The sequence below is a fragment of the Helianthus annuus genome, chromosome 5 (assembly GCF_002127325.2).
Source record: "Helianthus annuus cultivar XRQ/B chromosome 5, HanXRQr2.0-SUNRISE, whole genome shotgun sequence".
Lineage (NCBI taxonomy): Eukaryota > Viridiplantae > Streptophyta > Magnoliopsida > Asterales > Asteraceae > Helianthus > Helianthus annuus.
In genome coordinates this window covers 169,927,340-169,954,687 of record NC_035437.2, presented here as the reverse complement: position 1 = coordinate 169,954,687, position 27,348 = coordinate 169,927,340, and the positions used below count along the sequence as shown (strand labels likewise).

Sequence of the window (27,348 nt, the reverse complement as noted above, 5' to 3'; positions counted from 1 at the left end):
TCTTTCTCTTTTAACCCCAGTTCCTCCTCTTTTGAGAGCCCAGTTTTATCATTTACAGAGTTCACCACCGGAGATGAAAACATAGGAAAAATTTTACATGAATCACCGGATTTTCTGACCGTGAAACCTTGGAGGGTTAATTGTTCAAGACTTAGAACATTTCGATCAATATCCGGTGAGTAAAATACACTGGGAATTCTCAGCGTATCATTTCCTGTTTTCATCTCAACAATCCCTACTCCGCGTATGAATAAAAAGTTATTCATACCGGATTTCGTTTCGACACCCATGATATGCTTAACCCTTTTAAAAACATCAATATTACCCACGTAATGATGATGAAAAGTTGAATTAACATACCAGATGTCCTTCCATTGTCCACCGTCTGTCCCTGTGACTATCATTTCATCGTGACAGTGAACATCTTCGTTCTGGGTTCTTATTCCGGCATTGATCGCTTGCCGAATTAGTTGTAATTCTTCATCGTTTTCCTTGGCTTTACATGTGTAAATTTGATGACCGGGCAAGTGACAATAATAACATAAACGTTCTCGTCGGGATCTTCGTTTTCTTTCATTCTTTTCATCAAAGCAGTGTTGACATGGTATCGTTGTGGCTGTTGGTTTAATTTCTGCATCGGATCTTGAAGTGGCTCTGATACCACTATGTTGGACAACCGATATATCATCATTGTCTGCATGTGTATTACTACTTGCAGCGGAAAACATAACATGATATGCAGACATGATGAACACACGTATGCAATACGAATAGATTGAAAGAAATGGATGCGAAATGGACACTTTCTGATTAGAGGGAAAATGTCTTGGTGATTAGAAACATTTGCCGGCAGTTCATACTTATATGTTACATTTTGGCGGTTGGAATTTGGCGGGTAACTGCCTTATAATGCTGTTTAAATATACACACCCACTTATCCTTTAAACCGCTTATCATACTACCCCTAATATACTAGTTATCAGTTTGCATATCATATACATATACATATCATTCGAATAATTATCACATAACTAAAGTTTAACTAACATAGGAACATATGTATTTCCAACATATTAATCAAAAGAAAATTGGTGGAAATTTGTTAAAATAATTGCTAATGTAAGATCACATGTCGGAATCACTATTTTTATAATGTTTAACACAATTTTTTTTTTTTTTTTTGTAAAAGTTCATGCATCTCGGCTTGGCCCGACCCGGCCCATTCCCAAGTTTGTTTAAAGAAAAGTTGGATTTTAAACTCAGTTTATCCACACAAAACAAATACCAATTTATTTCCTCATATGCAAACATTTTTCATACTAGACAATAGACAATCAAATACAACACAAACCAAAATGCAACATATAATTTGAAATAATTAAAAAAGTAAAAAAAAAAACAAACACTTCATATGCAAATCATCAACTCAAAAAACAAGCAATTGCTCCAATGAAGCAAAGAAGGCTCATGACAACCGAAGACGCGTCACTTGGAGACGAAGATGGCGGTTTCTCATCCGCTGGTGGAGATGGTGACTCTTCGCCTGATGGAGCTGGGGACGGTGGAGACTCTGGTGGTGATTTGTGGGTTCGGTCCGCCATTACCACCACCAGCATTTTCTCATTGTTTTTGCAATGATCAGCAACTCCACTTATGAAGTAGTGGGGCCCGGACCGATCCAACCTGATCACCGTGTGACCATCGTCATGTTTTGCAATGGGATTACCGGTATTACAGTTGTCATAATCTTCTTTGCTCACTTCAAGTACCGAGTCTTTATCATCGTCATACTTGAACACTGTAAGGGCCAAAATAGTAATTCTATAATATTATTTTGATAGTTTGGGCTCTAAGCCTTAATAAAATGAGCATAAAGCCCAAATGTAGCCCAACATGCTAGGAATCTTAAAGGGCCTAGTAAAACAGAGAATGGAGTCCAACAATTGACCCACACATAAAATGGGACCTCAGCTTAAACTAGGGCTGTTAAATGGGCCGTGTTTGTAAATTGGTAGATCAAACACGGCACGAACTTGAAAATTGTGTCAGGCCCAATAAACTGAACACGACACGAGTTTTCACATGTTGACACGAATACGATCTGTTTAACTCAAAATTTTTTATTTCATTTTTTTTTTTTTTTTTTGCATATTCATACTCTAAATGCAAATGTATGTTAAATAATTACATTTAAACTATAAAACTTAATGTGCATGTCTCTTTTATCTTTTAAATTTTGGCATAATATATCTATCTAATCAGATTATGTTACCGTATAAAACATATTTGTTTAAAATTTTTTAAAAATAAACGGGTCAACTTGCAAACCCGCCACGTCGACCAGAAGATGGCCCATTTAGCTATAGACGTGTTTGCAGGGACATACATAAGCTTCCCTAACCCGTTTGGTATAAACCCAAACCGGAAAATACAATTATCAATAAATTTAAATGCCCAAATATAATGGAAATGTAGAAACTCACGTAACGTGTCACCAACTTGAAATCGATTTTTCTCGGCCCATTGATTGTAGGAAGCCGAAAGGCTCCACTCCCCTGAACCGCCGACTTTGAATTCATACGCATCTGCATTCTGAATCAACACTAAAAGGCTTAAAACCGCCACAATGGCGGCAATCATAGTCGGATTATGGTGGCTAGTGACAAAGTTTGCCATGTTAAACTAGAAACAATGGCAGGCAAATGAATGCAGAAGATGAGGGGTGAAATGAGAGTGATAATGTGTTGGTATTTGTAGGGAAACTAAGGGAGAAAAAGATGAAGTAGCATTGAAGCTTTTGGTTATTCTCTTCTTTTAGTTCTTCCCTACACATTTCTTGAGTTGTAGTACAAGGCATATTTGAAGAACTTAATGAATTAAAATTTTGAGTAACATGTGATTTAATAAAAAAAATATTCTGACTTCTTGAATATATAGACTTCAAAAATGGATTGATCTAACGGGTTATAACTAGAGTAACAATATAGACCGATTGGGAATCGTATACAATACAGGACTTTTTAATACGTTGTAGGTTGGGTTTTTTTTTGGGTAAAGGGTTACCCCGGTGATTTTTGTTGTAGGTTGGGTTGACATGTTAACATGTATGATTCTTGAAACAAAACCGCTAAAGATGTGTTACATCATGAAAACTAAAGTAGTCACTAAATGCAAATTATAAGGGTTCCTTCTTGAACAATATTGATTAATATCATAAAACAAAATACTAAAGTAATTTTTTTCTAAAGTAAATATAAATCTATATTCAATAGGCCTGGGGCTGCTCTCTCTCTCTCTCTTTTGTTGTTGTTACACTTTACTTTGCTATTTTTCTAAGAATATTCTTTATACACAAGCCCATGATTGGTTGAGTGATTTCTATCGAGCCACTTTAAGAGTAGTAAATTTTAAAGGGGTCAAATAAAACTTTTTTTGTTTCTCTAAGAAGGTTCTTTATATGAAGGATGATGTTCATGTTGTATTGATAATTGGTTGATGAAATAAATAAAAACTATAAAAAACAATAGGTAATGTAGTTTTAAACACACCCAAAGTTTATTCATATAGTTTCATGTTTGTAAGTTGTAATCATCGTCGTCACCGGGGAGGAGTCGTATGCATTGTGGGAGGGAGGGAATAAAAGGTATTAGGTTTTTTTTTATGTTTGAAAGGGTATTTGTGTCGATTTGCTACACTACGGGGAAATATGTAATTTAACTTTTAGGTTGGGCAAATATGTATTTAGAGTTTTAAATAGAGGGATATATGTAATAATCTTCAATTTTTTTACCAAAGTTCAAGACAAAAAGATGTTGGCGAGTCAAACCGGTGTTAAAAGTTACTTGTTTTGTTGTTACTCAACCAATCGGGTGACTTGGGTCAGCCCGAGTTGCCACATTACTTTTAAGATTAATTAGCCCCTAATCAACACAACCTGTATAGATTGAATAAAACAATGTCACTTCAATTTATTTGATATCTATACATACACAACCATAGAAAACGATTATAAAATTTTCATAGCCGAACTATTGGTTCAAATAATTAAAATAATTAAATTCATTTTGTTGGTTATTTCATTTATGGTTTGGTTATTTCATTTGTAGGTGCGAAGGCATTGCTATGAAATGATTATAATGAAAGTTTAAAGTTAAATGAAGCAATGATATTATGTCACTAATATTTGTTTTGGGTCAAATAATATGGGCTTGGACCTATTTGTGAGAATAAGAAGAAAGAGGTTGTGTTGGATATCGAAACCTACATCTCTTGGACGGCTTGGATTCGTAAGTTCTTATTTTATGTTTTGTTTCTTCTTTGTTTCGATTCATCAAACCGTCATGTCAGTTTAATCTCAACACTTGGATGTGTTTCTTGGTTATGATTCGTAAGTTCTTATTTTATGTTTTGTTTCTTATTTCAGAATCATACAATTTGGTTAAACATTATGAGCAACATGTGTGTTTAATTATTACTCGTGGTTAAACATTCTGAGCAACATGTGTGTTTAATTATTACTAGTAGCTGGTAGGCTCTAATCAACGAATTGTCGAACTGAGTTAGGTGAGGTGGACGTCAAAATGACTCGAATTCTAGTGTCGATACAAATTGTTTAATAGAGGATCATTACATTACATTACAATATAATTGCTAATGACTTTATGTCGAATCAAATCAAGAAAGTGCTTTAATGTTGAAATTAGTGTTTGGTATCTGAATTCCCTCAAAGGTTAAGATCACCCGTAGTGGGGCGGTATTTTTTTAAAAAATTAAAAAAAAAAACGCTCAAAAACGCCCCCCCCCCTCCCATTACATGGGGCGTTTTTTTATAAAAAAATTCAAAAAATTGAGTTTGTCGTTTTTATGATAACGCTGAAAAGAGAATTGCATGGGCCAATGGGAGTGCCAATGGGAGTGGTCCAAGGTTTGACTGGCCAATGATAAGTAGTTTGCTTTTTTTTTTTTGTTTAATGATTGGAAGGGGCATTATTAGGCATTATTCCCACTACGCCACTTTTACAATAACGCCCCATGCTGACTGGACTGTCACGTGTCGAATAATACCCCATGGTGGGGGCATTACTTTGTTTAAGACCGTGGGGTATGGTGGGGCTTGGGTTGGGGCTTGGATTGGGCATTTGGTGACACGTGTAAAGGGAGTCAGCCCACTGTCAGGTTACGTGTCCGCGGGGTATGGCAGGGCGTGGGTTGGGCTTGGGTTGCGTGCACCGCGTGGCATAAATGTTTTTTAAAAAAAATACAAAAATTTATAAAAAATCACACAACATTTATAAAAAAACCTATAACTTCATTAAAATTTTAAAAATTACATAATCCTAAAAATTACATAATTTCTAAAAATTACAAAATAAGAAAACCTAGAGCGTTAAGAAAATTTCAAAAAAGTCGATCTTGTCGAACGCTTTGTTTTCCTTGCCTCGAAACTCTATGTTCGCCACCGCCAGCCGGTCCTCGTGGCTTAACTCGCCACCGGGAACCGCTTCGTAGTAAGCCTTGAAACGCTCAAGCTTGGGCCGTAGCTCGCGCCATTTATGTTGGCACGCGTTGAGGTTGTGGCGGTCGTTACCGACGTTATGTCGGTAGGCCGCGAATGCTTCCGCCCAATATTTTGTTTGGCCCGGTGGCCGCCCCTTCATAGCGTCGACGACGCTAGTTACGAGTGTCATTTCTTCTTGACGGGTCCAGGATGCCATAGTGGTGTTGGGTTCGTGGGATGGGGGGGACCAGCGGGGTGGCGGGTTCAAGACAGTGGGTAGCCGGTGGGGGTTTTGGTTCGTGGGATGGGGGGACCAGTGGGGTTGGGGTTGCAATATATAGGGCCTTTGGGCGACCCGGGTGGCGGTTATAAAAGATGGGGGGATGGGGGACCAGTTTGAATTTTAAAATTCAAAATTTTAAAACAACCGCCTGACGTGGCGGGTGACCCAATGAGAATCAGCCAGCTCGCTTCGCCATACCGCCCTACGCCCGGCTTGAAAGCCAAGCCCCAAGGGGCCACGCCACAACCCAAGCCCACCCGGGGTGGTGACTTGGGCGTTTTCCCCCAACCCACGCCCAAACTCCCACCCCATACCCCATGGCCTACCACTACACATGGTCTAACTAACACTTTTATTTTTATAATTAAAAATCCAATTTATTAGAGTTCATTTTATTGTTTATTTCGTTTTCTTTAATTTTAAGTTTAAACAAAAATCCCTCTTATAACTTTAAACATTTTTAGTATAATATATTTAACTTGTATCTTTGAGGACATGAACCTTACTTTATACTAGTCAAAATCGGTTTACTTTATTATTTTATTTGTCGGCGACACCCAACATGTCATATATTACCCAGTCCTTAAAAACTTAATAAGGTCACCAGTACTGGGGCGCGAGGAAGAAGGATAGCGCCGCTATGGCGCCTACAACACCGCCCCCAGGGGCGCTATGTTTCAAAAATGGGTGGAGGGCTTGAAATTTTTCGCGGCGTTATTGTTGTTTGGTTAATTGAGTTGGCCAATCAAAAATAGAAGAGTTTTTTTATATTAATTAATAAAACTTAAAATTATTAAATAGGTAATGATGGGTAGGGGCTTTATGACTACGGCCTCAAATTGCATAACGCCCCATAAAGCCCCTTGCTGACGTGGCACGACACGTGTCGCATAACGCCCCCAAAAGGGCTTTATGACTACACATGGCCTAACAGCTAGTGTTTAGCCATTGTAAGATATTTCAATTTCAAATTAAATGTTTAAACTTTAAACTAGATTTGAGTGGTTGGTTGTGTTTGGTTTAAAAAGTTAAAAAGGGTTAAAATGTAGGGATTATATATACATCACAAAACAAGTATTAGCATGGTAGAGAAACAAGGATTGCTCAAAACTATTTTTTGCAGGTGTAACCCATCCAAACACACCTTAAACTACTTATGGTCACATGTCCGGCAAGGCTAGAAACGTTACCAAGTTGGCGAATTTCGCCACCACCTACTCAGATCGTGCGGCCAAAAATGTCCCCCGTACCACTGCCACCAACACGGCCAAAGATGCCAAACCTATAAGTGAGTTGACAGTTGAAAGCACTACGGTTGGAACTTCTTCGATTGATGGTACGTAAACGTACTATTTTTATACTTTACAATGTAAAAGTTTTGGTTAGAAGCTTTAGTTTCAAGTTATGTGACTGGAATGTAAAGGAACAATGTTTTGGTTACATTCAGTTTCATTGAATATTGAATATGTTTGTCTAATTCAAGTTTGATGTTTCGTGACCATTCTTGCAGATTCGAAGAGAGATCTTAGAAGGCAACTGAAAAATATATTATTTGGTAAGTGTTTGGTACATGTCATAGTTGTCAATAGTGAGTGTAGCGATAGCTATAGCGCGCTACACAGCGTATAGGTCTAGGCTCGCTATTAGACCACCCGTAGTGGGGCGTGGTTTTTAAAAAAAGTTGAAAAAAAACGCCCGGAAACGCCCCCACCCCCATTACGGCCGGTGTTTTCCGGCGTTATTTTTGGAAAAATTTGTTGTTGGCGTTTTATTTAAAACGCTGAATTTGGTTTGTGGTCTCTGACAATCACTTTTGTCCACCAATGACTTTTGAGCTACCCACATGGTCTCTGACAACTTTTGAAAATGGTTTGGAGCAGCAGTGTGTATTTCGTTTGTTTTGTTTTTTTTTTTTTTTGCATTAAAAATAATATGGGCGTTATTGGAATAAATAATGCCCCACTACATCATTTTTGCAATAATGCCCCATGCTGACTGGGATGACACGTGTCGAATAATGCCCCATGGTGGGGGCATTATTTTGTTCCACCACTACACATGGTCTTAGGATTGTAGCGATAATAGTGACAGTTTATTTTTATTTTTTTTTTTTGCTTTTTTAATATAAATAGCTATTAAATATAGCTATAAATAAAATAGCTGAAGATGCGGATGTTTTATCAGAATCAAAAGAGGATGATGATCTTTTGGATTTACAATGGGACCAAACCCTATCCAACAGCGCAGCACAAATGGCACGCAAAGAGGTAGCACGAGAGAGGAAGCAAGTATGGGATTTCAACGACACGCAAAAGTATCATTTTCGGAAACTGGTAAAAAATTTTGCAGAAAAAGTAGGAGCAAATGCTACTTTAGAAGCTCTTTGTACATTGGACCGTGAGACGGGTGTTAAAGAGTTTAATTGCGTGATAGAAGGTTGCATAAAGAAGGCTAGGAATGCTGATGACGAGGATGCTGCTTTAGAAGAGATCCATGGGGCGTATGTGGTTCTTCAAACTATGAGCGAACGTGGTTTTAAAATTGATGAAGAAACTTATGGTCCAATTTTGATGTTTATCATTGATATGGGCATGGTTGAAGAATTTCACTTTTTTTGTGATCACATTAAGAAGGATAATCCGAAATCTCTTCAAAGACTAGCTTACTATGAGAATGAGTTGCTTCTAATGATAAAAGTAGGTGATGTAGATAAGATACAAAGCTAATTGGAGATACACTTGACAAACTTTAATGGTGTGTATTTAATATCCATGACCATTTTTTCAAACTTGTATATCGTAGTTTCTTTTTAATGTTCACAAGTTTGAGCTATTTCACTTATATTAGTGAAGTATTAAATATTGTTGTGCTAACATGTGAAGAAATTAGGGTGTAATCGATTTCAAAAATCGAAATGTTTGGTTTTGTAAGTTTCTATTTTCTGTTTTGTTTCTAACAAGTTGACGCTACCCCGCGCGTTCCGCCGGGATGTTGAATATGAAAATCTTCAAAAACTAAACTAAAATAGTTAATTTTTTAACGACCAACAAAAGTCTGATTATCCGGGTAAAACCAGTGATGAAAGGTCACCCACGCCTACAAACATAGACCGCACTGGTGACCAGATCTGCCAACTACTTTTATCCAATAAATTTGACACGGCTCAAACGAATTATTGCAGGAAAAATATTAAAGGGGACATGAAAAATTCTAAGGGGTCCAGTCGTTAAGGGAGCAAATTATGAAAAAATGAAAATTGACCATAAAGGAGAATCAACCAAAACCCATAAAATGAAGCAACTTGAGTGATATTTTTAGTGTAAACAAACGTGTGTTATGAACACAAATTATTATCCTTATCCTTATATTAAAAATGCAACGATTTGAACAGTAAACTTTATATTGAATTAAAAATGATTAAAAATTAAAATCAAACAGTTAATCAGGGCAATAAGGTATCAAATTTATTAAACCGGGTATATTTTTGGTACCGAATCGGTATCGGCTTTTGACATTTTCGGTATCGGTTCGGCACAAGTATTCAGCGGTTTTTACCCTCAAATACCGGTACCGTACCGGCACCATGCCGTTACCAAACCGTACCGTACCAGGTATATTCGGTACCGGTACCCACTTTTGGGGATTTTCGGTAACGGTATTTTCGGTACCGGTTGGTACCGAGCTCGTCAAATCCTATAGCAACGTAGCAACGCAAGTAATTGCACCGGTTTAGATTATTTGTCATACACAATCCAATGAATAGTAACATCATCAAGGGGATGAGCAAATGGTATCGGGTACCGGTACTGGTATCAAATTTACCAAATCGGGTATATTTTCGGTACTGAATCAGTATCGACTTTTGACATTTTCGGTATCGGTTCGGCACAGGTATTCACCGTTTTTTACCCTCAAATACCGGTACCGTACCAGTACCGACCGGGACCGAACCGTACCAGGTATAATCGGTACCGGTACCCACTTTTGGGGATTTTCGGTAACGGTATTTTCGGTACCGGTTGGTACCGAGCTCATCAAATCCTGTAGTAACGAAAGTAATTGCACCGTGTAGATTACTTTTCATACACATTGTAAGTAAACTGTATTTCGTTTGATTGAGGTTTTATATACACAACAACTTATTTTGTTTTTTTTTTGTCTTTTCCTATAATGAATGAATTGTAGCATGTAAAATTAACTTGGACATTTAGATTATTGATGAGCAAATCGTATCAAATCCTGTAATCAAACCGGTATCGTATCGGTACCAAATATACTATACCAATCATTTTCGGTACCAATTTCGTACCCACCTTTTGGCGTTTTCAGAATCGTTACTTTCGGTTCGACACTGGTCTAGCACCATAACTGTATTTACTGATTTTTAACTTCAAATACCATACCATACCATATCGTATCGTACCGAACATTTTCGATGCAGGTACCTAATTTCGATGATTTTCCGGATCGGTACTTTCGGTGCCGTTACCGGTACCGAGTTCATCCATATTTTAACATGTTAGCACCGTAAACAGAAAACAACTGAATTTCCAACGTGTAGGACGTGTGGGGTCCTATTATTATATAGTAGTTTATTTAAAATCGATTTTTTGGGGGACAAAGTGACTATCGTTACCACGTCATTGTTATTTATGTTTTGATTTTCGGTATCTGTTTGTCGTTGCCGACACGCGTTTTGCAGACATTAGGTTCCCGCCGCAACGCGCGCGCGGAAAATCAACTAGTTGGTTTAAAATAGTAATAGAAATATGTTTAAACTAATTTAAAATAAAATACTAACAATTTTAGTTTTATTCGGTATTCAATTGCTGATTAAAAAAAATAATGAGTTACAATATACGATTAGAAACATGATTGGTATTCATCCTGGGTTCATGTCGGATCTCGTTCCTGGGAAGAAAGACACATGTGGAATCGATCATGACGATCCGAAAGAAATCGAATGCTTCAATTATGTGAGAAAAATGCAAATTCGGCGAACCCCTATTCTTCGTCGGTGTAATCTAAAAAATAACCATATCAGTCATAATTGAAACAATAAAAGGAGTATATGACTAATTTATAACTCGAATCATGAAGATCCCGATCAATATTGATCAAATTGAGACTGGGGTGTATAATGAAAGGTTGTGACTTTTAAACAAAAGGGACATGACCCAAGTTGCTAATTGTATTGTTATATAATATAATATAATTCGTTTCGATTTATCAATAGCCATTATGCCCAGGATAAATCAGTTTAATATCAACACTTGATTTATTTCTTGGTTATTATTCGCAAACTTATGTTTAACCATCATGTTAGATTTAATTTTTGACGGTTTGGTCTTTAACCCGATCTAATTCAAGAAAATAATAAATTGTTAATAAACCTAGTCACTTATGTAAAAATAAACAAAAACATGAGTCACTTATATAAAAATATAAAAATAAACAAAAACTTGAGCAGTCCTGAGATGTTGGTTTAGTGGTCAAAAGGTCTACCCTCCCTTGTGGAAACGAAGGTTTGATTCCTACTTGGGCATTTTCGAGGGGCATCTGGGTGAAGGGACGAATCGGGGCATTAATCCTAGGTTTGAACCTGACGAGGGCGAGGGTTTACGGATCCATCTGGTTCCTACACATCAGGGGGCATGGTCTCATGACGGTCGAGGAGTCGTCCTTTGAAATAGCTCAAGGTATGTGGGTTTACACTTGAGATTCGTTGTCGTTCAAAAAAACAAAAACTTGAGTCAATACCCCCATCAAGATATTTCTCTCCCATTCATGCATAACAATGCCCAACTCCGGCGACCATAACGATAAAACAAATTATTTCTGGTGCTGTTTCAACCTGACACTACTCTTACCTCTCACCGCCCCTTCGCGTGGCTAAGCTTATGCCCTTCAAACCCAATACTCTCCATCCAAGACATTTACATTCCGACCCTCAACAAAACCTTGGACTCAACAAACCATAAATCAATCTACATTGACCTCAAACTCGACAACAAGAGCAAAAACAATGCCATCCACTATGACCCACTCACCATCACCGGAGTTGTTTGGTGGTCTTCGTTAGGTCCGTTGTTGTTAGGGTTTGGTTTATTGCTATTGGTGTTTGGGATTGCTTATTTTAGCCAACTTATAACTTATTGACTTTTTGAAAAGTTAAATGATATTTGGTATTTGGTATTGTGGGTGCATGTGAGTGGAAAAGTTATAAGGAGTTTTGAAAAGTCACTCCATTGTGACTTATTAACTTTTTGAAAAGTCTTTATATAGGATTAATTACGAAATCTCCTAAAAATAAGAAATCATACAAAGGGTATCAAACAAACTCCAATTGACCTCATTCAAGCGGCATTGGAACCGTCTCACGAACTCTACGATGTGAGATTTTAGATTTTCACTTTTGGATTTATAGGTTGTAGATTTTAGAATTTTAGTTTATTGTCATTGTGTCTAATGTATATTTGCGTCATTAGGTCTTTTTTGCAACTCATTGTGTCTTTTTTTACTCGACATTGTCTTATATTTTGCTCGATATTGTGTCGTCTTGTGCAATCCATTGTATCTTTATACACTTCTTATTTTTAGGAGCACTTTTAGAATAACGTTGTTAGGATCTGAGTTTGGATTGATTGTGATTTGTGTTTGAAATTAGATGAACAAATGAAAGAGTAGTGCAGCGGAAATTATATGGAAACAAACTTTTCACAATCAAACAGAAGATATGCTTTCAATCATACATTTTCCACAATGAATCAAATGATTAAATTTATTTTTAAACTTTGATTACAATGCAAGTATGATACGCAAACTCCCCCTCAGCCCGAGTGTCACACCCCGTTTTCCACGTGTATCACCGGTGGGCCCGGTGGGGGATTACCGTGACGTAGTTGGCAACAATATAGTCAAACCACACAATTATATAAATGCACAGCGGAAGCTTAAAGATAAATATATACTTCAACCTCTGGTTGTAATATCAAATGTATTACAGAAGTCGAATGTATCCACAGCGGATCAAAATAATAATAAAATATTGTTCAATCAGATACGGCATCGAGTTTGCGAGACTATTCGTGATGCTTAGGAAGCTATTACCAGCCAATTTCGTATAGTACCTGCACTTAATCTTTTGGGGAAAATACGTCAGTTTACACTGGTAAATACATTCAACTGACACATTTGAAAATGTTTATTAAAATTGATTTGAATGCACAAGGCACAAACTCTTTTATAACTTGGGAAAATTATTAAAATCTTGTGAACGTATTGCATGTTCTTTTATGCGTTCAGTAGCCCGGATCGTGCCGGGTTAAAGATTAATAGACACACCACATTGCGTAAAACCGTAGTATAGAAACCAACGGCTACGTCTTTTAATTAAATGTCGACAGTATATACCGGGTGTACGCCTACACCGGGATGTCGATGGTCGTGGCCATTTCGTAAAATGATGCCAAGGATATCCGGGACAACGGTCATTAACCCCCCAAAGGCTTTTAAGAAACAAAACTGTTTAAATGACCCGATCATAATATTTAATTAACCACCTAAGCGATGGAAGATATGATGCTCAATCAAGCGGTAAATATTATACCGTATCCCAAGCCCATATAGGGGAAATAAGTTAAAAGTATTTACCTTTGCAAGTATATTCCTTAATTTGATTAAATCACCGATAGCTTTTACTGGGGCTCCTAATCTGGAACGAAGGTTTTAATTAACCTCTTATAATCCTAACGGGTCTTTATATTAGCCGTAGCCTAGACCGGTTGGTTCCGATATATAAATATGGTTTAATCGCGCGAAAAGGCGAAAACCGAGAATGGAATGTGATTCTGCCCCAAACAAGTTCAGAGACTTGTTTTTATATGGGTTCAATGTTCACACTCTGTATTTTGGGGTCCAAATAATATAATTTGACCCGTATCGGCTAATTTACGAAAACTAGTTTCATAAGCCGAACCGTGCGCGCAATAGGCGAAACGGTTAACCATGAGAGTCTTACGCTTATTTCCTAAGTCAATATGCCTTAAAGAGGTTGTGGTATCAGTAGGATACCTTCCGTGATGCCCGTAACGAGTTTAAGTTAATATTATGCCCCGTAGGGGCTTTTCGGTCATTTTAAAGACTTTTAAAGGGCTTTTCGAGTTCTACAGGAAATCTGAGTTTCCCGATCAGTTTGTAAAGTCTAAAATACTTTATTTATCATTTAAAATCAGTAGCAACTGGAATCGGGTCAAAAGACCTTGTAGAACTCACGTTTTGGCCGAAAAGGGCATATTCGGTATTTACCGAACCGTAGCCATAACCGCAGGTTATGAGCAAGGTAAAAATTATTAAAAATCTTTAAAATTCCAAAAATATTATTTTATAACAGTGGGTAAAAGTTTTGGTGACGGAAACTTGGTTTAGATAGGGGTTATGCTAATTGCGCCGTTTATTACAAAAATTTCTTATAAATGCGCTATTTAGCATAACTCTCATTCTAGACCTCGGATTGACGTGAAACTTTAAGGACATGCTTATAATTTAATAAGCAAGGTTATGGTCCGTTCACGGGTTCGAAATACTCGTTTTATTTTTAAAAGGCCGTTACGGTCAACTTTTAGGCGATTAACGGAAATGCGTAAAAGACTCGGACAAATCATGAACCGGTCACAGAGGGTTATACTATCATGTAACCTGGTCCTAAGAGAGTCCTAAGGCATATCTATACCTCACTAAAACGGGTCAGAACTGAAGTCAAAGCAAAAGTCAAACTTTTGCGACATTCGGCTCCGAACCGGGTCAATATAGCAAATGGTCGATTCAAACGAGCGTAAATAAGTTTATATACTTAATATCATGTTTTATGAGTGTCAAAACAGGTTCCATAGCATATACATTACAGATTATGTAAGAATCGCAAAAATAGCTTTCTGTTGACTTTTTACGCATTCGTTTGACTCGACATTTGAGCTAGTTAGAGTGGTGATCAGAGGGAACCCTTTTAGGGGTTTATTACCCACATAAATACCAACTCATAACTACTTTTGATTCGTCATAAGACTGAACCATCACGGATTTATTTTAAAGTCAAACCGTATTTACGACGGTTTGGTTTTTAGCTATTAACTAAGTATAAATCAAACCACAAAGGATTTAATGGACTTACAGAAGTTGAGACTTGATTAGAGAGCAATGAAGAACACTTGAGAGCCTTTAGAATGACCAGAGGAGTGTTGTTGTGTTGTGATGAAACTTATGAGCACAAGAGTTCTATTTATAGCCAAGGAAGGCATCTAAGATCATCACACAACACCCTACAACTGATCATGGATGGATGGCATGTGTCCTAGAGGGTTATGGGTCGAGTAGGGGGCACCCATGACTCTGAGAAACCCATAAATTCGTGTTTTGGCGCTTAAAACAGCCAACAGCCAACAATCTGTCGCTGGGCGTTGCTTACGGACCGTATGGCTTCGGCCTTGCGGTCCGTAAGCCATAGGCGGATCATCAGCAATCATTCCCCCTCCTTACGGTCCGTAAGGCATACCCTTTACGGTCCGTAAGGGGTTAAAAATAAATCTTTTTAAATCTTTTAGTAATGATTATAAAATCTTGGTAATTAATTACCTGACCTTTCGGGTTTGAAGGGGTAACTTTGCGATATGGCCCTTGATTTATTACAGTTAAGGACCTCGTGTTATTTACCCGCATCATTAAGCCCCCGGTTAATTTATTTATTATCCGGAAAGCCTTAAATTATATTATTGACGCCTTTAACCCTTCTTATACGAATTCGATCGTAACCTTCTCGTTTTAAAACGGAACTTCGCGGAATATATATATTGCATTCTAGTGAGTGTATTATACTGTTACAAAGCCTCGGGAACGTTAAAGGGTCACTCAGAGGTATAATTAAACATGTTGGCACGGTTAACCCCTGTAGCTTGTAATCTCTCACTTTCTTCCGCGTTTCACTTCCGTACGATCTATGATCTATTCGTTTGAAGGTACAAGCATTATTTAGGGTTACTATACAGTATATTTACCCTTGATTTACATTTATAACCCTCGAATTTATATACTTTCAAGGTTTGTCAATATTAGTCCTTTATTTAATATCAATGCCACGTGTAATCAAATGACACGTGTTAACACATTATTGGACACAAAAATTCGAGGTGTTACACCGAGCTCAGTGTTTGTTCGTGCAGAAAGAAGATGGTGAAAGAGCTAAACAGAACAGTACAGAGTACTGTTCTATTTATAGGCACTTGCAAACCACTGAGCATCAAAGTTGGCGTCACCATGAAAGTGACATCTAACCTCCTAACAAACTCTAACCTCTGATCTATACAAACACTGCTATGCTAACTACTGATATTACATTTCAATACATAAAACAAACTCAAACTGCTGCTGCATCCTTCCACTGCTGTGAACCCAAGAGTTCTTGTCATGATCAGCAGTGCTTGAACCAAGGCAGTAGATTGAGCAGCAGAGCTTTAGTTCTTCTATCAGACTTTGTCTTGATCAGCCGTTGTAGGTCAGTAGTTTGCATGATCAGCAGATGTTGAAACCACTTTCAAGGGGAGAGACTTGCAACCAAACATCTGCTTATTCTGAATCTACTGCTGTGATCCGGTTTTGGCTTTTATTATCTGTTCCTTTGGTAGGGTTCAATCCCAACAATCTCCCCCTGGAACAAATAATGCCAAAACTCTCCATTATTGTAGATTTTTATTGCCTCAACAACAGTTCCCTTATTTGCCCTTTGAATTGTAGTTCAAAAGTTAAGGCATCTGTATCATCATCATCCCTGCTAAGTGGAAGATCAATGAGATCCTGCAAATCTTCAAGACTCAGGCCAAAGCTTGTTCCCTTGTAAATTTCTTCACTTCGCCATCCGCCCTGATCGTAGTCAATACGTGGGTCTGTTTATCAGTTTTCCACTTTTGTATTTTTAGGCGTAATGGGTTTCTTGGGAGATTTTTATTTGTAGAGGAATTTGGTGATGCTGGCCTGTTCATAACTGGCTGAGCAGTACTTGCAGATTGTTCTAGTTCAGATTCTTCTTTCAACATTAACAAAATGCCCTTTTTCACAATGGCATTTCCAGTAAGTATATCTTGAACTGTTTCAGAACCTAACTGGCTTTGTCTCCTTCTTTTGTAGATGGCAGTACCAACAGGAGCAGTGGTTCTTTTGGGATGTAGCTTTGATGATCCTTTTGAAACCTCTGCTTTGGAGTAATCAGGTTTTTGTGGAGCTGTTGGATCTTTCTTCCTAAGCTCTTCCAACCTTTTGTAGGTGGCCCTGACCCTTGCTTCTCCCCACTTAGACACAGAGTTCTTTGACCCATATTCAGCAATTATCAGCTCCTCTTTCATTCTCTTCAGCTCTAAAGCCTTATCAGCTTTAACCTTTTTGAATTTTTCAGGGGGAGTCTGCTTGACCTTATTCTTGATCATTTCATGAATCCTGGCTACTTCTTTTTCAAGCTCAGGAATGGTCCAGTTTCTGTACATGTGTTTCTCCCCCTTGTATGTCTTGTAGGTCATGATGTTTTCAATGTAGTCTTTTCTCAAGGACTCATCTGCCTTCTCAGAGATTTGCTGACATACATTTTTTGCAAACTGTTCCAAAGCTCTGACTTGTGTGAGTAGAAACTGATAGTTTTGTTGATACTCTCTATCAGATTTCCCTTGTTTGTTTTTTATAGAGATATCCTCTGCTTGCTTGGCCTTGATTTTCAAGTATTCTTCAATATTAGTTGGCCTGGGATATCCTTCAATCGATGGCAAGCTCCTTTTGGCAGGGTCATCCTCATAGTAGAAAGACTTAATTTCATCTCTGACTGTTATGAGTTCAAGAGGAAATTGAACACCTGCAGGAGGTAAGGGTTTGTACATTTGAGCTGAAGAGAGAGGAATGGGTTTTGAAATTGTGACAAGTGCTTGGGATTTTGAAGATGTTGGTGGTGGTGATGGAGAATCATCATCTGGTATGATAACCCTTCTCCTTTTTATTTTAGGAGAGGCAGACGATGTTTTGGATGGAACAGTGGGAGTGATTTGGGTGACAGTGGTTTGTGACTGACTAACAGCTGTTGAAACAACTGGTGTTTCAACCACTGTTGTCATTACAACAGATGTTTTAACATCTGCTGTCTTCTGCTTTAGGGCAGGAACTGATGGTGGTGGTAAGGCAGTGGTAGTGGTGTGTGTTGAAGTGAGAGCAGTGGTTGTAACAACTGAGGTACCAGCAGATGTTGATACAACAAGAGTTTCAGAAACTGTTTGGATGGAGGTTTGATGTTGGTGGCTTTTAGACAATGGTTTTGGAGTATGCTTTGGAAGACTGGATGGTGTGGATTTGGGTTTCCTTACCTTTTTAGTAAGATTTCTTTTAGGAGCAGGATTTTGAACATCCTTTTCACCAGAACAACCCTGCGCATTCAGCTTCATGAAAGCTTTCTTCTCCTCATTCCATTTTGACAAGGCCTTTGCCACTCTATCCCTTTTTACACTTATGACAGCATTATCAAGTGCATTCTGGGTAACATCAACCTTCTTACTACCATCTGGCAAGGGAATTTTTCTGAGCATTGCACTGGATTTTGTATCAATATATAGCCCATTATCAATCCCTTTCTTTATCCACTCCTTAACTTTTCCCCCTTTTTGGCATTATCTGAGGGGATTTCATCAATGAATAGAACTGTAGGAGGAGCAGTGCCAGTGGTTGTCAACAGATGGGCCTTGAGAGCCTGAATGTCATCCTTTGTATCTTTGTACCTAGACTCCATTACATTTTTGAGCTCTTGAACATGTTTCTCATGCTGCTGCTCAGCCATGTGATGCTGTTGTTGGAGAAAATGTTGAAATAGGTTCCAGATCTCATTTGTAACATCTGCAGTTGGTGGAGCAGGTATTTGAGGTGGAATAGCAGTGGATGGTACCTTTTGAACTGTTAACAACTGTTGCAACATTTCTTTAATTTCGACAACAGATGCGTCCAGTTTTTCAACACGTTCCGTCAATTCCTGGTACTTTAAACCATCACCCAATTTAATGGGATCATCTGATTTCCCACTAGCAGTGGTTTTATCAGAAGTTGAGGTAGGGAGTGTACTCCAAACATCAACAACTGATGCCCCTTTTTCTTGGTACTGGGGTCTTCTTCCTTCAACACTTGATAATCTTTTAATGTTACCAGTGGTTAATACAAACTCACTAGTAGATAACAGAGGTGTTATAGAAGGAATTGCCTCCAAGGAAGTCTTATTGATGTAACCACTGTCCAAGTGTAAACCTGTAGGTTCAACACTTGTAGTGGCTGCTTCACTTGGAATACCACCAAGAGTTACTTGTAACTTAATGGGTGTAACCTCCTCAGGTTGTGTTGGTGGGTTAGCAAAGATTGATACATCAAGCCCAGTCTCATGTTGAGGTATATTCTCATGAACAGGGGAGTGAGAAGGACTGGTTTGTGCTAGGTTCAAATCAATTGCATCCAACAGCAGTTTGGTGTTTGGTGGGATTGAGGATGTGAAGGTAGGTTTAGAAAGCGGAATTGCCCCGGGTATTGGGCTGTGGAGGATGGAAACGAGTGCTTCCAGAGCCTCATGATGTGGTGACCCTGTTTGTACAACCTGTTCTTTTTGTGAAGAGACAGGAGGAGTTTCAGGTATGGGTTGAGATATTTCTACCAACTGCTGTGAGGAAGTAGCAGCAGTGGTTTGTTTTGACTGTTGTGTAATCACAGGCAGTTACTCTGGTATCTCATCCTCCAGAGTTGCCTTTTTGATAGGTTTGGGGGGTTTTTTATTTTTCTTTTTCTGTGGCTTTTTGGTGATTTTAGGTGTGGGTTTCAAGACAGTTGTTTGGCTGCCTTGATCACCTTGAGCAGTGGGCTCAGCAGCAGATACCTGAGGAGCAGTGTTTGCTGCTAAAGTCTGCTCAGGCACCCCTGCTTGTGTTTTTCAAGGTGTTAACATTCTTGAAAATGTTTCAGCAGTTAAGCTGTTTATTTGAAGAGATTCACCTTGATTTATTACCGCAATATCATCCTTACTGATTTTTTTCTCAAAATAATAACTTAAAAATCTTGGAAACAGTAAGAATGATTTTGTTTCAACATTTTTAACCAAATCATTGAAAATTACCTTGGAATAGTTAAGATTTTCTCCTTGTAAAATAGCATACCCCAAGTTTTGAATTTTCATTGGTATTTCATTAAAAGAGGTGGTTTTGTTTGAAACACACATGAGAAGGGTATGGAATAAAAATCTGGTTGCAGAAGGGAAGAAACCTTTTTGTAAGGTGTCCCTCTTCATTGTGTCTGCATACCCTCTCTCAATGAAGTCAATTTTTAACTCGTTTTTAGGGAAAGAATCTTTACCTTCCTGATCATCGAGCTGAAAGACCTCAGATATGGATTGCGGTGTTATTTGGACTGCTTTCTTCTGCAGAGTAGAGTTAATGGCTATGACATCTTCTCCTTGTGTTTCAAGGGTACAATTTTTCCAAAACTCTCTCTGAGTTTGCAGATAAATGGGTGCATCAACGGTTAACAAAGTTTTGTACTTGGACGCGTTAAGCATATCAAGAATAGAATCAAATGTATCGATGGTGCCGGGTTTTGTGAGGAGACCCAGAAGATTGTGAGATGGTTTGTGTGGGATTTCTGTGGAGGTAGCCTTTTGAGAGGCCCCTTTTGAAGATTTTGTGGATGATTTCGATTTTGTCATTTTGAAGATGAGAATCGAAGATGAGATTGTGGAGAAATTTGACGAAATGTGATGGAAACTGCTTTGAGAAGAGAATTTTTGAGAATTCAATTCGACAGTGAAACCCTGTTTGGGTTTTGAAAGGGGGTTTTATAGAGGAAAAGTGAATGCTGACATGGCAGCAGTTACAAAAGGTCTGACCCCTAAGTACTGTCCGCATGCCATCCCCTGGTGAAGTGAACGGCAGTACTTTTGAACAGTACATGTTGTGAAAACAACTGGTGAAGACAGCAGTTGTAATGATAATGGAGGACAGTGGATGCTTTTTACCATCAGTAGATAGCTCAGCAGTGGATGCACCACTGATTTTGACCATCAGTGGTTAACCAAAGAAAATGAGAATAGGGGATGACTTTCAGCAGTGGGCAGACTTTTTGTAGTAGCTCAGACTTTTGAACCCATCAGTGGTTATGGCAGACTTTTAGGATTTTAATGAAAAATTCATTTTAGCTATTTTTAAGGATGGATTTTTGATTTTCTGAAAACATTTTAATGCTTTTATTCATGGAAAAACAGGATTTTGCCTGTTATTCCATGTTAAGCATGCCAATCCTAGAGATCAAGCTTTCAAAGGTGGATGTGTCTAATGCTTTGGTTAGCACATCTGCCAGCTGATCCTTAGTTGGAACATGATGCAGAGAAATCAAATCTTTTTCATAGCAATCCCTCACAAAGTGATGTCTGATGTCGATATGTTTGGTGGTTGAATGGGAAACTGGATTTTTGATGATATTTTCTGCTGCCTGGCTGTCCAACATAAGTGGTGTCTTCAAGGCAGTGATACCAAAATCCAGTAGCTGATTTTGAAGCCAGAGCAGTTGGGCTGTACAGCTTGCAGCAGCTATGTATTCTGCCTCAACAGTGGATGTGGAAACAGCTGCTTGCTTTTTTGCTTTGCCAAGACACTAAGCAATTGCCTAGGAATTGACACCCTCCTGAAGTGGACTTCCTTGTTTTATCACATCCAGCAAAGTCACTATCTGAAAAACCTGAAAGCTCAATTTTACCATAAGCTGGATACCAGATACCAAGTGTGGGAGCACCTTTGAGGTATCTGAATATCCTTTTTACAGCAATAAGGTTTGACTTTCTAGGGGCTGATTGGGGTCTTGCACAGACACATGTTGCAAACATGATGTCTGGTCTAGATGTTGTTAGGTACAATAAAGACCCAATCATGCTTCTATATAAGGTCTGATCAACCAAATCATCCTTTTCTTCAGACATGACCAATTTATTGGTTGCAATGGGTGTACTACATGGTTTACAGTCATCCATATCAAATTTCTTTAACAGTTCTTTGGCATATTTGCCTTGATGGATGAAAGTACCATTTTGCAGTTGCCTTACTTGGAGACCAAGAAAGCACTGGAGTTCACCTATTGCACTCATTTCAAACTCAGCTGTCATGAGTTGCCTAAACTCTTCACACATTTTATTACATGTGCTTCCAAAAATGATATCATCCACATAAATCTGGACAATCATCAAATCCTTCCCTCTCCATTTTAAAAACAGTGTTTTATCAATCCTGCCTCTGGTGAAACCAATGGAAAGTAAAAAGGTGGAAAAAGTTTCATACCAGGCTCTTGGTGCTTGCTTCAAGCCATACAAAGCTTTATTTAGCTTGTAGACATGATCTAGATTAAATGGATCCTCAAATCCTGGAGGTTGACAAACATAAACCTCCTCTTGAATCTTACCATAGAGGAATGCACATTTGATATCCATTTGATACACCTTGATGTTGTGGTTGACAGCAAAGGCCAGAAAGAGTCTGATAGCTTCAAGTCTTGCTACAGGGGCAAATGTTTCATCATAGTCAATGCCCTCTTCTTGTCTGAAACCTTGAACCACAAGCCTGGCTTTATTCTTGACAACAATACCCCTTTCATCAGTTTTATTTTTGAAGACCCATTTTGTGCCAATAGGACTCACACCCTCTGGCAATGGAACAAGCTCCCATACTTGTTGTCTTCTAAACTGTTGGAGCTCCTCTTGCATAGCTTCTACCCAGCTGTTGTCTTCAGTGCCTCTTGGTACTTGACTGGCTGATGGAGTGATAGAAAACCTGCAAAAAGACAAATGTTTTGGGACTGCTTTCTTGTGAGCACCCTTTCATTGATGTTGCCAATGATTTGATCTGGTGGATGAGATTTCAAGAAGATTAGCTCTCCTTGGTATGGAATGATGGCATTTTGTGGTGAAGGCTGCAGATGTGTATCATCTGAGCTAACCACTGCTGGTGACTTTGATGGCCCAGCAGTGGCTTCAAATGTGGTGGCATATGGGGTAAAGGTGAGGACACCTGCTGACTTTGATCCACTGTTTGAGGACTTATGTCAGCAGTGTTTGATGAGGTGGAAGCAGTGGTTTAAGGGCTACTTTGGTCAACAACTGTTGAGGTAGCAGTGGTTGAGCTTTGACAACTGTTTTGAACAACTGATGCTCTCCCTGTTGAAGCAGACTTTTGAGGAATGATGATCTCATATCCATAGTCTAGTGATCAATCTTCTGATGGACCTGCAGTGTTAGTCTTGACAACAGTATTTTCAAAAGTGAATTTTTCAAGATCAAATAATTCTGCAGGATTTGCAGGGATTTTCATTGATGAAAGTTCATTGAACTTTACATTCAAGGTCTCTTCCACTGCTTTGGTCCGTGTATTAAACACTTTGTAGGCCTTAGCAGTGGTTGAGTATCCCAAGTGATATCCCATATCAATTTTGGCTGCAAACTTTGAGATAGAATCTTTTAAGTTTAAAATGAAACATGGGCAACCAAAAACTTTGAAATATGAGATTAATGGCTTTATTTTATACAGAATTTCATAAGCAGTCTTTTTGTGCCTGGGGTTGATCAAAACTCTGTTTTGGACATAGTAAGCAGTGTTTACTGCCTCTGCCCAAAAAGTTAATGGCAAACCTGAATCTGCAAGCATGGTTCTGGCAGCCTCAATCAATGTTCTGTTCTTTCTTTCAACAACCCCGTTTTGTTCTGGTGTTCTAGGGATGCTGTACTGCCTTACAATCCCTTTCTTCACACAGAAGGCATCCAACTCCTTATTTTTGAATTCTGTGCCATTGTCACTCCTGAAAACTTTTACTGGAAGGTCAAATTGCTTTTCAACCTGTAACACCCCAAATTTCGTATGTCGTAGTATAATAATTTAATAGTGATGATTTAATAATAAGGAATGGTAAAAATAGATTTTTACCATTTTGAAAGTTTTATAAATAATAGTAAGCTTAAAACCCTTTTATATAAATGAAGTTAACCAAAGAAAAATAACCAAGTTAGTATGGGAAATAACAATTTGGATACACCTTAAAAGACAAGGGGCTAAATGTGTAAATTGAAGTGAAACTTGATAAAAAAAAAAAAAAGAGCCAGTGATTTCTTCTAGCTATGTACGATCGATCAAGAAAGGGGAGCCAAGGGGGAAAACCCTAACATCCTAAAATCATTCAAATTGAAAGGGGAATCAAAGATTTATCGAATGCATGAGCCAGTAACTTTGATTATCTAAGTGAATTTGATATCAAGTAAGTTTAATTTTACGTTTTTGGTAAAGTTTGATAAAGTGGGTTATGGAAGTTGTTGTTATGTATGAAATTAAACATCTTTGCTAGATGATATGAACAACTATGAGTGTAAATTATGCTTGAATATGTTATGTTGATGAACTTGGGGTAAAAACCCACTTGAATGTCATAAAATGATCAAAGATTTGTGAAACCCTTTAGGCTAATTAGTATGATGTTGATGATTGAAGCAATATGTGGATGAAATTTTTATGAGTAATGGATCTAGAACTATATGTTCATAGTTAGTATAGTAAATTGTGGAATTTGGGATGTTTATGTTAATCAATGAATGAATTATGGAAGTTGTGCTTAAGATGCTTGTACATTATGCTAAATGAACGATACGCACACAACATGTTCGATGAAATGCCTAAGTGGGTTTAGTTATGGTTTTATATGAATACTTGATAAGTTGATGTAACACGTTTATGGTAAAGACGTACGTGACTGGTAGACATCATAATGTGCGGTAAAGAATATGAAAGCAACAAAAGCTAAGCATATGAAATTATGATGTATAGGGGCAAAGGAAGAAGAAGGAACAAGCCTATCCAAGGCACAAGAAATGCAAGACCTCGGTAAGTTCATATGAACTTTATGTACTCTACTTGTAGATTTATGAATGATAATATTTAGTACTATGAATTTAGTGTAAGTTTCCTTTATGATTCATGATTGTATAGATGCAAAGAGTTATATGGAGAAATGTCCAAAAGATAATGTTTGAAGTAAATTTGAAATAACCCGTCTAATGGGTTGGAATGATAAGTAGAATGAGTGTTGGAATGTTTGAGAACTTGACTTGTTCATAACGGGTCAAATAATGTAAGTATAGTGAAAGATATGGTACGTAGCGGTTCATTATAAATGAATCGGAAAGTGGTATGATGAATGTTTCCAAATGAAGATGACAATGTTAGTAAAGTAATATGTTATGTTAACGGGTCGAATAATGATACGGAATTAAAGGATTTCAATTGTTATGTATTACGAACTAACAATGTTTTATGGTTATGAATGATAGGTAAATCCCATGCTTAATCGCGGCGCGCTCGAACCGAACACACCACATCGCCCGTCACACGCTTCCGATTAATGTTGTCTTTTGTAAAAAGGGTCAAAATAGCTTTTGTTAAGTAAATGTAAGGCTTATGGTTAGGATGTTTGTAACTAGCTTGGTTTTTTTTTACTCTTTTGGGTAGTTGGATAAAGTACTTATGATGGACCTTGTATGGTCATAACCTTAACATATTTTGAAAAGTATCGTAGGACCTAATTTAAATTATGTTGTTAAAACAGGGGGTAAGTTCTTATTACAAACGGGTCATGCCGAAAATTTTGTAAAATCGTATGAACTTTATGTTATTAGTCGAATGTGAAAAGTTGGGCGTTTCACAACCTGTATCACAAAGTTTTGCAAAATGCCTGCAGTCTCATCTTTTGAGTGTAAAAAGAAGGTCCATGTAAACCTAGAGAAGTCATCAACAATAACCAAACAATATCTTTTGTTTTTGAGACTCATGACTTGCACTGGGCCAAACAAATCCATGTGCAGCATTTGCAAACACTGGGTTGTTTTGGACTCTTCAATGGACTTAAAAGAGCTCTTGTGTTGTTTTCCTTTTAAACAGGAAACACAGTGTTCAGGACATGAAAACATCTTTTGTGGTAAGCCTCTTACTAAGCAATTTTTTGAAATTTCATTGATTGTTTTGAGATTTGTGTGTCCCAGTCTTTTGTGCCATAGCTCTGTCTCTTTGTTAGAGGCAGCTGAGAACAGACAGGCATCAGCTCTGGGACACTCTCTTGACATGTCAACAACATAAACATTGCCACTTCTTTGAGCAACAAGTTTTGTTGAGCCTTTCTTGATTATTGCTTCAATCTTACTAACCATTTCTGGTCCAACAATCCTACAACAATCCTTTGTGAAGAATGATCCAAACCCTTTATCACTCATTTGAGATACACTCAGGAGGTTGAATTTCAGATTATCAATAAGATTAACATTTTCAAATTTTACATTTCCAGACTTTACTGTACCAGACCCCATAACTTTTCCCTTACTATTACCAAAGGATATATCACCCCCTCCATGAATTTTGAAATCTTGAAGAAGGGCTTTACATCCTGTCATGTGCCTGGAGCCTCCACTATCTACATACCAAAGACTATCTAAGCATGCAGAAGCTCCCTGCACATGAAGTAAAAGGATTAGTTCATAGAGGTCTCCAAAGCCAACAGGGCTTTGGATGGGGTCTCAACAGTGTCTGGGATGGAGGCAGGTGCATGGACAGTGGTTAGCACAGGGGTTTGAACATTTTTGAGAATGTTTTCCTCTAACCACTGTTAGGGGTCTTGACCCATCATCTGTTGATAACCAAAAGGATGTCTGTTCACTCTTGGTTTAGAGGGCTTTTTGTAAGCCTCATAAACATGTGGAATCCTTTGGTATGATGCTTTTTCCTTGCCTTTTCTGAATTGATTGGCAGGGGGTGCATCAGTCACCTATACATCTCTTTGGACAGACTTTTGATTCAGCTGTTTTGTGACAGCTGTTTGGACAGGGACAAACAGTGGTTGTTTCTTGGTGAACTTGACAGATGATGTTGATGGACTCAAGGATGTTTTTGCAGTGTATTCATTCTTTTTTATGTCAAAGTTTTTGAGATACACACATGCTTGAGTTTTGTGATTATCTTTACCACAGATGGTGCAGCTTTCAGCAGGTAAAATGATGCTTGTTTTGTTTATATCATATGCTTTTAGATGAAAACAATCTTTTGTTAGATGATTCTTCTTTTCACATAATTCACAAAACAAGTTTTTGATCTTTTCTCTTGTCTTCCTTTTCTCAGATTCCTTTGCAACAGAGTTTTGAACCTCTGTTGGGATATCTTTGATAGGAATGACTCTTGCTTTTGGAGCTTTTACACCATCAGTGGTTGTGAAATCCATTGGTTTGAAATTTTCAAGGATATCACACTCATCAGACCATGTGGGTTTAAATTGGTATTTCTCAGTTTCCTCAAATGTTGAGGATCCCACAGATCTTTCTAGAGTAATTTTGTTACCAAGTTTGTCGGTTATTTTAACCTCTTGGCCATTTTTGTTGGTTGGTATGATTTCAGAAGAAACAGCTTGCATTGCAACAGTGCTTGCAATATCATCATATTTTCTATGACCTATA

The 27,348-nt window shown here is 38.0% G+C and overlaps 2 protein-coding genes and 1 long non-coding RNA gene across 3 annotated transcripts; 2 read left to right on the top strand and 1 right to left on the bottom strand.

The window, feature by feature from the left end:
* Window positions 1-1,267: 1,267 nt before the first annotated feature.
* LOC110942062 (early nodulin-like protein 1) lies at window positions 1,268-2,735 on the bottom strand. The gene is made up of 2 exons (XM_022183760.2): window positions 2,484-2,735; window positions 1,268-1,798 (listed from the first exon to the last, which is right to left on the bottom strand). The coding sequence occupies exons 1-2, from the start codon at window positions 2,674-2,676 to the stop codon at window positions 1,422-1,424; spliced, it is 570 nt and encodes a 189-aa protein (XP_022039452.1). The 5' UTR covers window positions 2,677-2,735; the 3' UTR covers window positions 1,268-1,421.
* Window positions 2,736-6,898: 4,163 nt separating this feature from the next.
* LOC118492405 (pentatricopeptide repeat-containing protein At4g04790, mitochondrial-like) lies at window positions 6,899-8,564 on the top strand. Its single transcript, XM_035990387.1, has 3 exons — window positions 6,899-7,116; window positions 7,291-7,335; window positions 7,965-8,564. The coding sequence occupies exons 1-3, from the start codon at window positions 6,945-6,947 to the stop codon at window positions 8,504-8,506; spliced, it is 759 nt and encodes a 252-aa protein (XP_035846280.1). The 5' UTR covers window positions 6,899-6,944; the 3' UTR covers window positions 8,507-8,564.
* Window positions 8,565-23,987: 15,423 nt separating this feature from the next.
* LOC110939450 lies at window positions 23,988-25,437 on the top strand. Its single transcript, XR_002592264.2, has 3 exons — window positions 23,988-24,116; window positions 24,680-24,736; window positions 25,183-25,437. It is a non-coding gene; the product is annotated as an uncharacterized LOC110939450 (long non-coding RNA).
* Window positions 25,438-27,348: the final 1,911 nt, after the last annotated feature.